The following is an 18,627-nucleotide window of genomic DNA, read 5'->3' as shown; positions in this document are numbered from 1 at the left end:
AAATCGTAAAAATCCCTATCCAGGTAAAACATTCTTAAAAATACTCATATTCAAAACTAAAAGACTAAAAACCAGGTGCCCACATGGCAGCTGAGTAACTCCCGTCCAGCAGTAAGGTGAAGCATGTGGGTAATGGTCTACACGCGCAGAGTTGGAGATTCCCCTCAACCGCAACGTCACCAATCCAATGAGAATTCACGTTCTTCCCCTACAACTCTCAAAACTTCAGCAGTGACATGAAAACCCAACTTAGCGTAATTTTTATCGGAGTTATCCCATTTTCAAAGGAAATGTATCCACCCCTCTTCCAAATTATCATCGTCCCTATTGAGTTTATTGCTACTTCCTGTGCATATATATGCTGCTTCATATATATGTTCCGGTCCAATTTATTACTACTTTTCCTAATTACTTCCTTTTTTATAATTCTATGCTTGCTCTCAATAATGTGTTCCGCGAGGCCAGTTTTTGGAACCCCTTCTCTGATATCTTTATCATGCTCACCCCATCGGACTCGCATACTCCTTCCCGTTTGTCCTACATGTTCCCTCCCGCATTCACATATAATTTTGTAGACGCCTTTCTGTTCTTCAGGGTCTTCTTCGATCCCCCTTCCACCTTTCTTATATTCCGTAAAACATTTTTCAATGCTTTCATTCCACATTTCACACCGTATCCTTTCATTGTTTTTTCTATTTTTTCAGAGATTCCTGTATAGTATGGAATACCGACAAAGCATGTCCCCCCATTCTGTCCTCCTTTTTAACGTCCCTATCAGCAATATTAATCATTTCCTTCCCTACAATTCTCCTCGCTTTCCTTGCAATCCTATCCATCTCCAAATATGAGTATTTTTTAGAATGTTTTACCTGGAAAGGGATTTTTACGATTTTAAAACTAGGATTTTTAAGTGTTTTTTTATTGATTCCTTCAACCATATCACTATTTAACACTATTTCACGTGACACCATGTCCGGTGTCTAGATTACTAGTTAGACCTGAAGAAGGAGGAAGTATTTACCTCTGAAACGTCATCCGGATTAACATATACTCACTCATGTAAGTTTGAAAAGTTTTAATACTATTTACGTATTTATTTTATATTCAATAGTGAGTAATACACACTTCTTCATCATGTTGTCATGCTCATGGACGTTTACATGATTTTTTCCAGGGAGGGGCAAGCATGGTAATTTTTTCCAGGGGGGCAAAGAAGACATATTTCCCCCATACTAGTGCCGCCCCCTCAAAAAATACTTATTCAGATTGAAGTTATCATGTTCCTGCAACATCTTTGCAATTATTAAAATAAATTACTGTGATTGAAATGAAATATATGTGTGTAATATGTAAGTTTATGGTAATATCCATTTTCCAGGTGGGGGGGGGGAGCGTGTGCTTAGCAAAAAGTTGAGGGAATCTTAAATACAAATTCAGAATTCGACATAATACAAGCTGTTTCTGGTGCTAACAAATAGGAAAAATGGATATAATAATGTGTAGGTGAGTGTGATGGAAATCCAACTTATGGAAACAAAATTCTGGAATTTTGTTTCAAATGTCGGCCCTATGGATGCTGGATGGACCAAATTTGGACGAAAGTCATAGTTTTCAGGAAATTTAAAAAATCGGGCATTTCCCCTGGACCCCTAATGGTTGCATGTTGTGAACATGTTCTTTTCATTACATTATTATATGTAAAAGTGAAAAAAAAAGATCTATCCCATAATACTCTGAAACCAAATACAAATACATTTTCAATTTGCGCTTTTTAATAATAGTAACCTTTTTATCGGGTATTGGTAAATTTTGCTGGTCCATCCCAATAAATATCTATGCTGTGTTCATGATGTATCCCGCACCGTGGCCATGTACATAGTCTAAGGCAGCAGGCTTTGGGCTTGGGCTATGGGACACACGCTGGTTCGAGTCTCCTGTGGAAGCGTAACAACTTGTCTCCTGAGATTTCACCCAGTGCATAGTTTCTCAACCTACAGTGGGATCCTCTAGTATTGCTCTGCAAATTGTCCATGACTATTTTCATTAATTTTTCTCTTGCATCCTGTGTGTTTTTAAGCAATGAATTTTTATGTATGCTGCTGCAGAAATTGTCAACAGCTTGTTTTGAGTTTTCTTTTAATTCTTGAATCTCTTATTGGGTCAAATAAAGCGCATGAAGATCGTGATGGACAATTTGCATGGTAATACTCATGGATCCCACTGTACTTCTTAAAGTACTCGATGTTAGCCAAATTATGATTATAAACTGGGTGCACAATCCTACAAGTAATTCTGCCGGCCTCCCCGATGGTATAGTGGTAACGTTGTTGCCTTGTAATCCAGGGGTCCCGTGTTCGATACCTGGTGGAGGTACATGGCACAGTGGTTTGGATCTCACTTTAAACTGTAGGTACAGTCCAGATTAGCCTTCCTGTGCATAAAGTGGACTTAAAACAACAAATCAATCAAGTAATTCTGCCGGCGCCCATGCTTATGGGTCCCACGAAGTGTAATATCCTTCAAGGTGGGTCCCGGACTGAAAAAGGTTGAGAACCACTGAGCTAGTGTATGGGACTGGTGGCCACACCATCGTGAGGAAATTGTGGAGCTACGAATGAGTATCATAATCCAGTTATGGGAACCTACAACTATGACTGGTGGTTCGTTGTGCTGACCAAACGTCACCCCTTAACAGGTTGGATGATGTCCCATCTCTGCTGAGGCATTTAGGAGCGAGGCTAGCAGTCAGGACGTAGACCCTAGTCCTCAAAGACTGTCGAATCATGATTCATGTCTTGAATATAGGGTTACCAGACGTCTGGTTTTTCCCGGACATGTCCTACATTTTAGCTTTATGTCCGACGTCCGGGAGGAATTTGAGAAATATCATGAATGTCCTACATTTTGAGCGTCACATAATATTAATTAGGACAATATGTGTTTCAGTTGAACAAAAAGAAACCATGCAAGTTACAAGTCCATGGACTGCCCTCCCAAACTCAATAGTGGAAGTTATTTTGATTCAATCATTGCCCAAAAAGAGAATAAAAGTTTATGCTAGAAGAACAACGGAAGCAATTAATGAACAAAATTTTGAGGCCCCATATTGCTGAATATTTGTTAGTCATTACAGGACATAATGCAAATGTTGAGACACTATACTTTCATTACCATCAAATCACGAGAGAAATATTTCCTTTCATAAAGTCTGTAAAAAGTTTGATACTGGTCCACATAATTTCAATGAGTTTGACTGTCTAATCTCTCATAAATATATTTTGACTCAATCTAAAATTTTGAGAAAAGTTGTCTCATCTTACCAGCTAAAACATCTAATAAGAGGTGCATTGTTTAGTATGATTACAAGTTTGGAAGTTTTGTATTAAAGAACTAGTTAAGAAATCTTTTCTTTAACTGAAAAGTGTCAATTTTAAATTACTCACGTGTTTTATAGACATTATGTCCTACATTTCCCTTATAGTGATCTGGTAACCCTAGTTGAATAGCATGTGCTGTAGCCAGTTTAGAGAAGCAGCGTCATGAAGAAAAGAAGCAAAGAACACATTTAAGTCTGGTACATGAGAAACTAAATGTAAGCTGTTCCATATATGCTTTCTTCCAGACTGAATTCCCAGTGGCAATTATCAAGAACAAGAAGCTACTGAAAAAGTGCACGGACAGCTGCCAGCAGCTGAGCCAGGCGTGGGATTCTCTGCTGAACATCAACTGACTCCTGCAGACTTTGATCCTCGGTGATTCTCTTCGGTGCTGAATGAACAGCAGCTGGAAGTCATTATATTCCTTAGCTTTATGTAAAAGAAGCATTTTGTATAAATATGACAAAGCTTATTAGCGTAATATTAAAAGCAGCTGCCATTTTGTAGTAAATTTTTAAAGTTTAGTGCAAGTAGTGAGATATTGCATGCTATGTATTCATGTAGTTTGATGGCTACCTCAGCTTCAAGAAGTTAAGACGTAATAGATTTTATTGAAAGAAATACATCAAAGCCAAAAATAAGTTTCGATTTCCTGTTTGCTTCCCACTTAATTAAATTGTACTGAATTCTCTGTTGCCCCATATTATTTTTACATATTGTCTGAGGAAGACCATATTCCACTTTCCTCGTGTGAAGAAAGTGTGGAGATTTCTATGTGTACGTTGGTTCTTCTGCATAGTTAATAAGCGAATTTAAGAGAAATTACTATTATTAATAGTAGTAGATTTCATTTCTTAAATTTTTAGCTTATGTAAACACAAAATACTCCCACAACATTTTGAATGCCTCCATTACATTTACAAAGATGAAGGAACAAAATGCATTATTGCACTGCTCAAGTAACAGGTTTTCACAGTAAATTAATAATGTAAAACTTTATGAAACAATATACTTATTGTTTGGCACTATTAAATACATCTAATGGGTTTCTTCACAAATGTTCATCATATTTGTGAAGTTGTCTTCAACGATAATTGAGCAAGAAATTTACTTTGCAGTGGGTGCAAGGAATTGTCTTTTTACGGAGTAAATTATGACCATTATTTTTTACGATGTTCACAATTCTCACATGATAAATGTATCACTGGTGGTGCATGTTCCACAAGGAATTGTGTAAGCTCAATTTATTTAGTCTCATGATTTTATACTCATTTTCGTGCATCGTTTTGTTTGCTTCTTCAGCTATTTGTACTCCAGTGCAGGTGTGTTAATGGAAATACTCAAAGATATAGGTCGTTAGGTCACTTCCATATTTCTCATCCTTTCACAGTAGTTTGTTTTTATTGTGGCACATTTCCTAGCAATAACAACATTTGAGGTTACTAATATCACCCATTCCTAGTCTGCATCTGCTATTCTAAGTTTGTCATTATGATATTGATATGCAAAACATAGAGTTGTTGAACATTTCATGAATCACACTTAGCATAGGAATTGTAGCCCTTATGTTTTCTCGTCATAGAGACGGCAAGTTAGGGAAAAAGAGCCAGTGATGAAGTGGTAATGTCACCTTGTAATCAAGGGGTCCCAGGTTCGATACTCAGTGGAGGCACATAGTTGTTCGGATCCCACTTTAAACTGTAGGTTCAGTCCCAATTAGCCAATCTTCGCATAAAACTGGAAGTCAATAGTCAGTGGAAGAAACAAGCGTGTGAATTGGCTACCACGGTTGCCAAAATGTAGTGTGTTCCGTTGGCCTAATTGACTTCTTCATTCTCGAGATTTCCCAACTGCTTTTGATTTCTTCAGCCTGCCGACACTTTACTAGGAACGCACAATTGCAAAATGTTGCCACCCCTTTCAGTTGGTTCTATTTATCAATTCGGTATGTTGACTTCGTCATTCCTTCCATGCCTGGGTTCTCAGGCCACATCTTCCTATTTCCAGCTCAAGCAACTCTCAAAGTCCTCACAAAACCCAAAATACTTTGTCGTCCAGGAATCAAACCAAAAGAGAGTACACTAAACGGGTCCCGCTGGAATGGTTTAATTGCAACGTGTTCTCATGAATTTCCCACTGTCATAAATAATTTTGAGTAGTAGATGTATTAATTGACAATAAGACTTGCTACATTAAGTCACGATATCCTGCAGTTGTGTTTAACTGATGAGAATAAGATGCAGAAAGGTGGAACCGCCACTGCTTAGGTTCAGGAAGGATATTCCACTCACTACTCGACTGGAAATCCATGTGTGCAATCAGTCAAGGATAGAAATCTGTGTTCTTTAAATTTGGTACTATTGTGTTATTCCAATCATAGATCATGTTGTCAGCATTCCTGCTTTCCTCATGCACGAAACTTCTAGTCAAGCTTTATATATTAACAAAGCTACTGATGGTCATATCAGCACAAGAAATATGTGCCTACATTTCAAATGCACTGCACTGTTTTTGCACACACCGAAGAAGATTTTATGGACAAATTTTATATGATGAACAAGCAAAGTTTTCTTGCATTTTTTAACTCTCCTCTCTACTGCAGTAATTCCTTATTGTATCTATTTTCCCGCAAATATTTATAGTGTAAATTTGCTGTGGGAGATTGCATTACATATGGTGACTGTTGAATCATGTTGAGAGGTGAAATTGTTTATGTGCCATATAATGTTAACAAATCATGTGCAAGTTTCGTAACTGTGTCATAGTATTTGAATTTGGTATCAGATTTATGTTCTCAACCCTGGTTGTTAGCATTGTAATGTAATTGCATTACACAGGCCTGCGAAATAAAATTTTTGTTTTGCAGCATGAGGGTAAATAGGTGTTCTTACCTAATTTTGGTGTGCTGAATTGAAATCTGCATTCCGTTTTCCTGTATCACGTAAGGATATTTTACAATGGTGTCATGAAATATTTATTGACTTGCTGGTTTTTCATTAATACTCAGCATCAAGCACGCTATCAAATGCATGAACACTGGAAAGAAACGACAACTTTTTAATGAAACAAGCATGTAAGATGAAATTAAATTTAGAGTCTTGAAATCATTTGAAATATACCTCAGGCAAATTAAATTATCTTTTCCTTCGCTTTGTTCATTTACATTTGTGGTCTTGACGATCCTCCCTTATTAAATACCAACAGTAGTCAGCCATTCCACTGACCCTGATACCGCATTTCCATCTCCTTAATGTCCTGATGGAATCTCTTCCCCTGTTTTTCACTCAATGTCCATAAGTTTTTGGGGAAGTGGTGAAGGTGCAAATGCAAAAAATGTAACTTCAAACTCATGCTACAGCCTAGCATTTGCAGCTTTTGAAGGAGGCTTTTCACAATCCCTTTGTGGCAGCCATCTTTAACATTACCCAAAACTTGTTGATTATGTTGATAAATGAGTCCCATGCCTGAAATTCCAAGTCATTTATTGTATTTCTGAATGCAGAATCTTTAATGAGCTGGAAAATCTGTGGTATTTCTGAATGCAGAATCTTTAATGAGCTGGAAAATCTGTGGACCATCGAAACTGCCCTCTTTAATCTTTGCCTGGGATAACTACAAAAATTTATTTAATATGTAAAGGAGGAACCAAAACGTTCTGTCTGTCAATTAATAGGAACTTTGCTACATTTATCGTACCTGGCAGTTTTGTTCATGATGAAACAGAACAAACTATACCTATAGCTCCTTTTTGTCAAGTGTTTCACACCCTGGTGTATCTCCATTGCTGATGTCCTTGAATCAATACATTATAGAACACCACATTTTGCAATGTTCACGCATTTAAAATATCATTCTACTAATGTTACAAGGAGTGCTTTTAATCCTATTACTGTTACGTCTTCACGATTAGTAAAATGTGGAATTGTACAAAATCTCTACGTGATATGCTGAAACTAATAATCTATCTGACATCAGGGCACTCGATTTGACTTATATCACATTAAATATTTCATGCTGCAAAATTTTGATTTGATTTTGATTTTTTTCGTTACAAATAACAACTCTAATGTTGCATAACTAAAATCTTAAAATATTCTGAACTTAGGTTAAAAGCTGTGGCTCCAAAGGGGCACTCAGGACACATAAGGACAAAAAACAGAACACACAAAATTATACTGGCCATAGGGCCAGTCGTCAGAGTCTCGTTTGTTTGCAAATTGCAGTGTGGGTGTACTATGTGGAAGTGAGGTTGACACTTGGGTGTACTAAGTGGAATCTCACCCCTTACACCCCTCATGCTGCAAAATCTTCGCAAGCCTGTGTCATCAGAAGAACTGTTTTCAAAACAAGTTCTGTTGTTCCGAGTCAAAGATTTGGGTAGAATAGAAACTGAATGTGTTGAGAATTTGAGATCCAAATCCCACCTATAGATGGTAACACCTGACAAATTTTGCAATCTGGGATATGTATAATAAACTTGTGATAAAGTGATGTCAAGAAGTCATGTAACAATAACAACAGTTTGACACTTTCTTTAATTGTTATTATTTGCTATTTATAAATAACAGTATTGATTATTTTGTAACATATGGCACCTTCATAGGTTAACCATTGGTAAACATTTCCCTTTTCTAATTCCTCTTTTAACGTATTTTTAATTGTATCTAAAGATATCCGTTTGGCTGTTCCATGGAGATAGGTAAAATTAACTCTGATAAGCTTACTATTAATTTTTCCATGTAATTTTTTCTCGCGATCGATTTCGCCACTCGTCTGGTGGCTTCGTCAGGCGTGTACTGTCTTGCTACGGGTGGCGTGGTTCCTTCTCCTTCCGCTTGTGCTCATGGCGGCGCTAGTTGACACAGGCCTTTCACTAATTTAATGTTTAATTTGTTGAAAAAGGTTCCACTAATGGGACTGACATCCCACGGTTTAGGACTAAAACCACATGTAAGTAAATTTTGATATTTTCTTTTAATGGCAATAATACTTTGAGCACTGAGTTCCTAGTAAGTTTGTATACCAGATAGTCTTGTGTGGCAGCATGCTAATTCATAATTTGGCAGACAGCAACTTGAAAGGTTGAAAGTGCCACCCTTTCTATTATTGTGTAACATGGCACCTGTAGTTTCTTGAAAATTGTAGTAAAATATTAATTTGCATACTAGAAAAAATCTTTTCATGTTAACAAAATAATTTTTACAGTAAGAAAGTATAATGCAATCAATTGTACATGATAATTTGGACTACAAAAAATTACAAAAACATTTGGTAAGAAACCTGTATGGAGGCCAAGACGAAGATGGAGGGATAACGTTGAAATGGACCTAAAGGAAATTGGTAAGGATGGAAAAGATTGGATTGATCTTGCCCAGGATAGGGACAGGTGGAAGGCTTGTGTTGCTGCAGTTAGTTGGGAATATTCCCTTCATCAGACACAAGACATTGAATTTTGCAACTTCTTTCAATATCCATATGTTCTTGCATGAGAGGCCCGGGGCACATTCCTTAAGTCATAATGGATTGCACAAATCATGTGAAAATAACTGACCTCGTGATCCTGGGGAAACCACTTACCTTACCACCTTTAATAATGCATAAGACGAAAGTGTCAGTTGCAGAGTTTACTTCATGGAAAGTTTCCATATGGCATCCAGCAGGAGACCAATCTTTCTGGCACTAATAAAATTATGTTGCTGGTGTTCTTGCTAATTTTAATCACATTTGGAAAACACACATGTTTTCTTCATATCGCTCCTTGTTCAAATTATATTGTACTTTCCAAACTAGTGCAGTTTAAAGCTACTGCGCATGCACATGGTTTGTGCTAGAACGAATGTCATGCATTGCATGAAAATTGACTTTAGAAGTCCATAGAACTTAAAAAGAATGGCCAACTGCCATAACTCATTGAACACATTAAACTCATGTGACTTTGGAAGACCCTAATAATGATACTGAACTATCGTTACTATCAAGAAGAGAGTTGCACACCTCCCTGAAATTGTTCAAGGTGTACTGTAGGTGATTCACATGTAAATGTGTGCATTATAATATGCCAGGTACAATGGAACTTCGATTTTATGTTTTTTGGGGACCAAGGTGAAGGAAAACATTTTTTAATACATTTTTTTTACATTTTATAACATTTTGCTGTGTTGGGACCACCATGGTTGAATGTATAATGCAGAAAAATGTAAAACCCAAGAACGTAAAATTGGATTCTATTGTATTACAAAGAATCACGGCATGAACCCAAAATTACAAAAAAAACACTATGTATTTAATATTAATGAAATGAACTGGTTTATTAAGGAGTTCAAAACTGGAAATTGTGTATTGGAATTGGTTGAAGTATTGGATTTTTGTTGATTTCAATGTAAACATCCAATTCACACATCTGAAATTGGCTTTCTTAGTTACACCAGAGTGACCAGATGGCAGCTGCCCTTATCATGTTCAGTTATTGCACTGCTTATTACGTTTTGCGGTTAACAGTATTACTTTTCCAAAGAGAAGGTGGCCTATTGCTTGTGTAGTCATCCACATCTTAAGGAATGTATTAGATTCAGAGGGTGTTCATATAAACAGTAATTATAGTAATAAAAATATAATGTTACACATCTACTTTTTCCATCTATACCGATTGTTACAACAAAGAATGTTAGTGTTGACACATACAACACTCGAGCAAAACAAAGATTGTTCTGTAGCACAAAAAAAAGTATCAGTTGTGCAGCAAAATTAAATGTGTTTTCAGTATCTGACTGTAATGTAATTTTGATATACAGCTTTTGGGAAAAGTTCATTTGGTACAAAGTTTAGCAGGCATTATTTGTTTGCATGAGGTAGTCTTTTGACATAAATGTAATAAGTGCTATATGTATATATAATATATTAGACTAAACTCACAATACAAGCTTTTAATTTCATATAATTTGTATGAGAGTGTGATTGACATGTATCATAGGTTTTTTTATGTAAGGTGACTGATTTTGTATCTTACAACATTAAATATATGATTGCATGATAACTATGTACATGATTCCAGGAATGTCCTGTGGCTGTCTGTGGTATAAATAATTATGGCGTAGTGTAAAGAAATTTTTGATTTGCGTAATCTGTGATATGTTTCTCCTTTCAAAATACCAATGAATATTATTGTGCTTGTTTAAAGTATTCTATTTTTTGTGAAAAATACATTTTATTTAAAGTATTTGCAACTGTATGCATAAGAAATTACTTGCATAGCAGCAGACATTATTTTTTTTTTTTTTATATTTTGCATAAAGTTATTGTGAAATTTTATTTGCTTCTGTTAATATATAGCTGTTCATTACAGAATGTAAAATAATTTAAAATAAAACTGCTTGAAATATGCATTTTTCTCATTCTGTTTTCCTCTAAATTATGTATTTAAATACAATGACAAAATTGAATTAGAAAAAAAAAAACACTTATCAATATTGTGATAGTGATCTTATGCACCATTGGTATTAGTCCAAGGATACTTTTAGGGTAAAAAGAATTCCTTTTACTCCTGTAAACTACTTTATCAGAGTTATAAAAATGATCGTGGATGAGATCTATAGGTATGCAGCAGTAGCAAAGCATGGACTGATGAAGGAGGCAAGCAATTATATAGACAGCTATTATATGTATATCGTCTCATACCCTTAGGTAGGGGGGGATCTTTTGGGAATGTAGCTCACTAATTATCATTCATCCTTGATGGTAAAGCACTCTCTGCTCGTGGTGAGCTTGGTGGTAAGGTGCTAGAGGTACTAAATTTACACACTTGAATGGCAACACATGACACTTGAGTTTCACACCCCTAAAGACTGGATCAGCATGGGTAATGTAAGGATGTACCTGTCTCTGTACTCCAACTGAAGATCTGCTGGGAGAGGTTATGCTTGTGAGTGTACGTAGAGTCTGACTTGCGACTAGCGTTAACACACTCTCCCTAGAACATCCTCCTCTCTATTCAATCGTAACTTGCTCCTCAACAACTGAATTAGAACTGCCCTCGAACTCTCTGCCTCCCAGACATTTATTGCAATTCAACTTACTAAACGAATGCACAGTCAGGTCTGTAGCCTCTTCCTGGATTTCGTACCGCTGACGACCAGGAAGAGCTTCAGTGCTGTCTGACACTGCATTCCTGTGATGTTTCTGAATATTTCCTGATTGGAAAACGATGGTTGAATGACTGGAAGTTGGAGTTTGTTGTCCATAATAACTAAAAGATACTACGGATTGTTACGATATATAATTGTTAATTCAAATTTTCCTCCCTCCCCACCAATTCATATTAAGGTGGCGCTTCTGACAACCATTCAAGCACAGAAACACATGCATGGACGATGTACTCACGACAATATATTCCAAACTTCTGGAAGTGTCGCACAAACCCTCCATGAGATAACTTGTTTAAAGTCAAGTAAATTGGATGTTTGTCGCATCGCTTCCACGATTTTCATTTCCACACTTCTCTCTCTCTCTCTCTCTTTCTCGAGCTAAACGAAGCAGATTCAAATTGATAAATAAAACATACACCCATAAGGCTACCCCAATGGCATAGTAGTAATGTCGCCTTGTAGTCAAGGGGTCCTGGGTTCAAGTTCCGGTTGAGGCACATTCTATGGTAGTTCGGATCCCACTTTGAACTGTAGGACCAGTCCTGATTAACATATCTGTGCAAGACGTGAACTTAATAACCCAACTCAAACAGTAAAACACCCTCACTTCGCCATATCCCAAATTCATGTTCATTTCAATTAATTCAGAGCACAAACACCAGCAACAAAAATTCACTTCCTCACAAATTCTTTTCCCAACTACAAAGCATCCAAACAACACTTTGAAATGCTCTGAAACAACAGAAAGTGATACCAACCTATTTCCTTAATTTTATCACTCACGGGAGAGATGATGTATCAGTTTGGAGATTGAAATTCTGCGTAATCAGAATCATTACAACAGGAAGAGTATGAATACAGTGTTTAAGTAATAAAGTGCCATAATAATACAAAATACAATGTATATGATTTAGATTGTGCTTTTTACAAATATCGAAAGATAGTTCTTTCTTCAGATACTTATTTCCACACCAATTTCTATTCAAAAGCCATCAATTTATTGAATTTAATTGTAAAATTTGTTAAATATCTCACTTGAATTACTGTGTAAATAATTTCACAGTTGCCAACACTGTAGCTGTCAACACTGGTGATGTAATTCGAGCTTGACCCAGGATGCAGACTGCAGACATTCCTCTTCCCAAAAACACAACCACTCACCCTTTCCACCTTTGTCCCAACCCCTAAAGTCAAATTTTTGATGCATTTTAAAATTTGCAAAATTCAAAATAATTTGTAATTTAAGTGACCTCCATGGAATTTAGAGCAATAATAATAGCTTCTTTAGGTTATTTTATGATTATTAATTATCAGCATCCTTGTGATCTTCTTTATGTGCTCATGGTTATTGTTCTGCTGGCAATGTTTCCTTCTGCTTTCCAAGAAGCACTAAGATGCCCAGCTTTTCTCTAAGGTTTGAGGCCTGTTTTTCCAACAAGATTTCACGGGTCGCCATATGATTCTTTGGGTGCGCTGTTTCCCCGTGTCGGCAGCTGCAAACAATTTGAGGCCGTAGAATTTTGTGAAATTGATTGCGATGGAAACTAAATAAGGCTAAAGCATGAAGTACAATAAATAATATTCTAATAGTGCAAGCAGTGCTTGCATTGCTTGAACTATATCTTCACGTTACATTGAAGGCTACTATTCTGAAATGCTGCCATGTGTTAAGGATTGGAACCAATGACAGGGGGTGAGAAATGAAACCTACACCAAAATGCAGTAATTCTCTCTTGATTTCTTAAAAACTACAGATTATATTCCAGGTCTGTCTTTTTTTTTTGTTCACTATATACCTAACAAAACTTGGCACATACTGGAATGGCGGTTACTATTTTTAACAAACTCATTTTCAAAAGTAAATTTTTCCAATAAATATTATTTGCAACTTGAGACAATTAGGAGTCAGCAGGAGACCTCCAATTTTCACAATTATCTGAATATTATGATTCTTTTTAAAATTACATGTATATTTTCCATATGTTTTTCCAAGATTTGGAACTGCAATTACGTGTTCTTGGGGAGTGGTCTTTTGTTGTGGTTTCCTGCAAATTTAGTGCATCCAGCATTAAAAGGGCTGACAATAGAACCAATTTTCCAGAAATGTATTCCATAAGATGGCAACACTACTTTTCTTACACATGCTTATTTTATTTTTTTCACTACAAGTATTATCATGGTTCGCCCTTATTGACGTCACTTCTTATTCGTGGTTGTGGCACAGCAAAAAACCTCAATAAATGAACTCAACTTATGACTTTATCAAAACTGCTCCAAACTTTTTGAACCAACACAATTTTCTTTGTGACACCCCTGAAATAATGCACAGATACGTGAACGCAGATGATTACAGTGAACTATTTTTTTCTATTAAGGTGCAACAATAAAATATAACAATACAACAAACCCATAAAGACCCAACTCCATGACAATGATAATTTATGATTTATGTTCTTTCGAGAGCCTCCCCGATGGTGTAGTGGTAACGTCTTCGCCTTGTAATCAAGGGGTCCTGGGGTCGATGCCGGTGGAAGCACAGTGGTTCAGATCCAACTTTAAACAGTAGGTCCAGTCCCGATTAGCCTTTCTGTGCATAAAGTGGACTTAAAACAACAATGCAATTAGGTTCTTTCGAGGTACCAGTCAAGAAGGTTGAGAAATCAACAGGTAGGTCAAGATAAAGTCAAGAAATTATGCTTATGTTCAAGAATTTTTGCTATTTTTTACAATATAGTGAATTTACATTGTTATATACCTGTACTGGGATTTGATAAAATTTATTATTTGGAAATCTAAAATTCTATTGAGTTGTGGTTCGCCTTGTTTCTTAAGAATTGTATTCTTATATGCATCAAGTTCTGTAAAAATATTAATGTTTCCTTTCCCCATCCAGGACAAAATCTGGAGCATAAATTTTTACATGCATTAATAATTAAAGTCTAAATCTCTTATTAAAGTACAACTTCAGTTTTCATCTTTTCACTTTGTGTTAGGGGTTTTTCATTGAATAGTCTATTTTCTTAATTTCCAACTATACCTATTTAGGGGGAAAAAAGGTCAAGAAAAAGCCAAGAACTTTGAATGTGTTATTTTGGTAGACACCTTGTAATCTCAATTTTTGACCAGTCCTCGTGTATGTAACTCAGACTACGAAGTTCCTCCACCTGAAAGGGAATGCACATGGTTAACACAAACATAGACATGATCATTACTTTTGGCAGTAAACTGTTACAAAACCGTTACTTTGGTTATGTGCTTCCAAAAGTAACGGTTTACTGCCAAAAGTAACAGTCAGCCTTACACGACCGCTCTAAGTTTTTGAAAGAGGGGACAAAATTAATTTTCTTCTTCACAGAAATTTGTGTAAATTTTTCAAAACAGTAAAATAAACCCAATCAATCAATAAAATCAAAATTCATTGTGATTTGTGTATTTGTCTTCGAAAATTAAAATCTGGAAGCATAAAAACAGCAAAACGACATATGTGACTTATACAATCCGCCCAATGATAGTTACTTTTGGAAGCATTTTCTTGAAATTTATCATACTAATCCCCTGAAATTCCAAATTCCAAATGTTTTGATGAGGTTTACTGCCAAAAGTGAAGCATTTTTAGCTGGGTTTACTGGCAGTAAACCGTTACTTTTGGCAGTAAACTGTGTCGAAATAACAAATTAAATGCGTTTTCAGAGTTCACGTTGATCCAGTTTACTGCCAAAAGTAACCGTTTTACTGTTGTGTTACTTTTGGGTGTAAACCGGTCACCACACAGGTACACTTCTCCAAACTTTACTTGACCACTCTGAAAGTTTTCTAACAAAATTGAAAAAATCTTGTTTTACTCTCTTCATGGAGCCCGTCCAGCTTATAACGCATTTAATTGTGAGTATTTTACATTATGAACTTTGAAATAAGAGGGTCACTATTTATATTTTGAGCCTAACAATGAAAAAACAGGAATTTGGCATTGAAAACTGCTTTATTGTTTTTCGAAGTATTCTCCTTTATGGTCAATACACTTTTGCATTCGTTCAAACCATTTGTCAAAGCAGTGTTTCCAATCTTCTTGAGACACCTCCATAATATGGTTTTTGAATGCATGAACGGCGTCTTCCGCCAACGAACATCGTTGTCCACGCAATTTATTCTTGACATTCGGGAACAAGAAGAAGTCATTGGGTGCCAAATCAGGACACTACGGCTGATGACCCATCAATTCGATTTTTTGACTGTTCATAAAGTCGGTTGTTAGACGAGATGTGTGACAGCTGGCATTGTCTTGATGAAGAATGATCCGACGGCGTTTGTTTGTTTTCCGTATTTGACCGAAGACCTCTGGCAAACAAATTGTTGTGTACCATTCAGAGTTGACCGTTCTACGTTCCTCTAAAGGCACAGTTGCCACATGACCAGTTTTCCCGAAAAAACAGGCGACCATTTGTTTCGATGTGCTTCGAGCGCGAACAACTTTTGTTGGATTGGGTTCATCTTGAAACACCCATACAGTCGACTGCTGTTTACGTTCCGGCTCATATGCATATATCCATGATTCGTCACCTGTTACAATCTTATATACGTCTTTTGAAGCACCACGATTGTATTTATTGAGCATTTGTTTGCACCAATTGACGCGAGCGTCTTTTTGAGTTTTTGTCAAATTGTGTGGGATCCAACGAGAACATACCTTTCTCACAGCTAAATGATCATGTAATGTTTTATATATGCTGGTGGAACTAATGCCTATGGTTGCCTCAATCTCACAGTATGTCACATGACGATCTTGCAGTATTAGGATTTGCACAGCATCAATGTTTTCTTGAACAACAACTGATTTTGGACGACCTTTGCGAATCTCGTCGGTGATCGAATGGCGGCCACGATTAAATTCGTTATACCAGCGTTTCACAGTGGCAAAGGATGGAGCTTCATCGCCAAATGTGGAAGTAAGTTGATCGATGCACTCTTGTCTTGGTAATCCACATCGAAAATCGTAAAAAATCATCGCACGAAAATGTTCACGAGTTAATTCCATTTTATTGTTGTCGCGCAATCTCCAAGGCAACATAAACAACACAAATGAAGCTATTGACAAAACATTTGAAGGACGTTATGGTCAATAATGCCAGACGATTCCGTGCAAACGTCAAATCGCGCCTAACTTCAATCAGTGTTGCCAAGACTCAAAATATAAATAGTGACCCTCGTAAAACAGTGAAGAACTATTCAGGTTCTTCATGGGACATTTACAATTTATTTCACTAGATTGGTAGAATATTGTTATTTTAGAATTATGCACTGAATTGTATTGGTAAAATTATTGTCACTACCATGCCTAATCTAACTCTACGAAATTCTTAGTTATAATATTTAGGTTCCTTACAAGGTTGGTGTGAAATAAAAACAATTTCTCATTCAAGTATACAACTTTTCAGTTATTTATTTCAGTTCAACAAGATATTGTAACTAACAAGTATGATGATAAAACATGGCGTAATTGTGATATTTAATTCCGTGCTCAAGCATGTATTTATTAAGTTTTCTGCATGTCGACTGAAGTATCAGGGTCTATCTTTCCATCATTATACACAAGAGAAGGGAAGTCAAGAGTCTGTCTGCAGAGAGAAATATTTACAAGGTTACGAGCAAAATCTTCTCTACAGTTTTAACCCACAACTACCCTGTCCCCTTTTAAAAGCATTTTGTTTTTTATGGACACACTTGTTAACAACTATGTAAAAGAAGTTACATATTCATCAGTGTTTTAACTAGTGGGTAATCTCCGACACTTGATTCATCCACCCACTCCTGAAGTCTGCCTGCAAATTTACCTCAACATCCATACAGCATTTATGAATATATGTGTTAAAAATTTTACCTTATTGTTGCGACCACTGTCGAATAATTGTTGTGATTGCACTTGCAGTTAATCTACGTTTAGAATTTCAAATAATAAAACAAGAAAATATAATAAATCTATAAGAAAAAACCTGTCGCACAGAATATGAAAGCAATGCGAGTGAAATAAAAACCCTCAATATTAATTGAAGTGTAAACTTCAAGTTACCGCAGTACCCAGTTACTTGTGCATTCCCGATTTTTGTTTTTTATACACGGAAGTTTAAGTTCAAGACTTGTGGTACAAGAGATGCTACTGGCCTATACCTACATTAACTATTTGCAATTTATCCGGAAAAGATCCCGTTCCAAATAGTTTTACATGCAAATATTGTATTATATCAATTACCTTTAACTTCAGTAAACACAGCACTAGCACGAATATTAAACCACTAACAGCTAAACAAATATTAAATTCTCGAATCACTACAACACACATTCAATTCCCTGCGCCAATCTTCTATTGTGGTTCCTTCCTGCTTGACACAGAATTAAATTCCCTATGGATGATGAAAAATTCCCTTTCCCAGCTTTATATTCCCTGCGATGCACGAGGTTCTATAAGTTGGAATCATTGCATTTTTTGTTTATATATTTTACATTCAAACATCTTTTATCATTATTATCATTTTTAATCTAAAGAGGGGGAAAGGCAATTTAAATTATCTAATATATGTGTATGTATATATATAATTTATTTCTGATAGCTTTCCCTTTTAAAAATTATTCATTTCTGTGAAAGAAGTACTCTCACTGGTTTTGAAGGCTACAAAGAAAGTAATCACGCATTTTAAAATACAAAAATGAAAAAAAGTAAGCATATAAACAGTTTAATTACTTCATTAATCGATTGATTAAATTGTTATTTGATGTCGCTTTTCTGCCACGTTTGGCTAATCACAACGAATGATGATATGAAAGTGATGAAGGGACATTTACAAAGAACACCCATGCCCTGACCGGTATTCGAACCCTGGAGCTCTGGCATCGTAGGGAGCTGTGCTAACCACTCCGCCACAGAGGTCGGTGTAATTTCTTGAATTTCTAGTAAAAATTGTAATTTATTTAATTACCTTCATCTTCAATATTAAACCTTTTTTTCCTTTGACAATATCTGTTGAAATAGCAGAGATCAGGAAGACAGAAGCAAATGCAAAATGAGAATTAACATAGAATTGGTTCGCAAATGTTGTTCAGATTTCACTGTTTCTCAT

The 18,627-nt window shown here is 36.1% G+C and overlaps 2 protein-coding genes across 3 annotated transcripts in view; one reads left to right on the top strand and one right to left on the bottom strand.

The window, feature by feature from the left end:
• The window catches only part of prd1 (pleckstrin homology domain-containing protein pruning defect 1), a 77,697-nt gene extending 66,940 nt beyond the window's left edge, over positions 1-10,757 (top strand). The window contains exon 12 of the mRNA XM_083114927.1: positions 3,623-10,757. Coding sequence (XP_082971053.1) covers positions 3,623-3,730 — 108 coding nt within the window. The 3' untranslated portion in view covers positions 3,731-10,757. The remainder of the gene's footprint in view (positions 1-3,622) is intronic.
• A 6,234-nt stretch (positions 10,758-16,991) lies between these two features.
• Positions 16,992-18,627, bottom strand: part of LOC145981346 (pancreatic lipase-related protein 2-like) — a 50,969-nt gene continuing 49,333 nt past the window's right edge. For both annotated transcript variants that reach the window (XM_083114572.1, XM_083114573.1), the window contains one exon: positions 16,992-17,130. In XM_083114572.1, the coding sequence (XP_082970698.1) occupies positions 17,049-17,130 (82 nt within the window). In that variant the 3' untranslated portion in view covers positions 16,992-17,048. The remainder of the gene's footprint in view (positions 17,131-18,627) is intronic.

The sequence above is a fragment of the Lepisma saccharinum genome, chromosome 29 (genome assembly GCF_977018435.1).
Source record: "Lepisma saccharinum chromosome 29, izLepSacc3.1, whole genome shotgun sequence".
In the NCBI taxonomy this organism is placed as follows: domain Eukaryota; kingdom Metazoa; phylum Arthropoda; class Insecta; order Zygentoma; family Lepismatidae; genus Lepisma; species Lepisma saccharinum.
The sequence above is the reverse complement of the archived record's forward strand: the minus strand, read 5'-3'. Positions and strand labels throughout refer to the sequence as shown.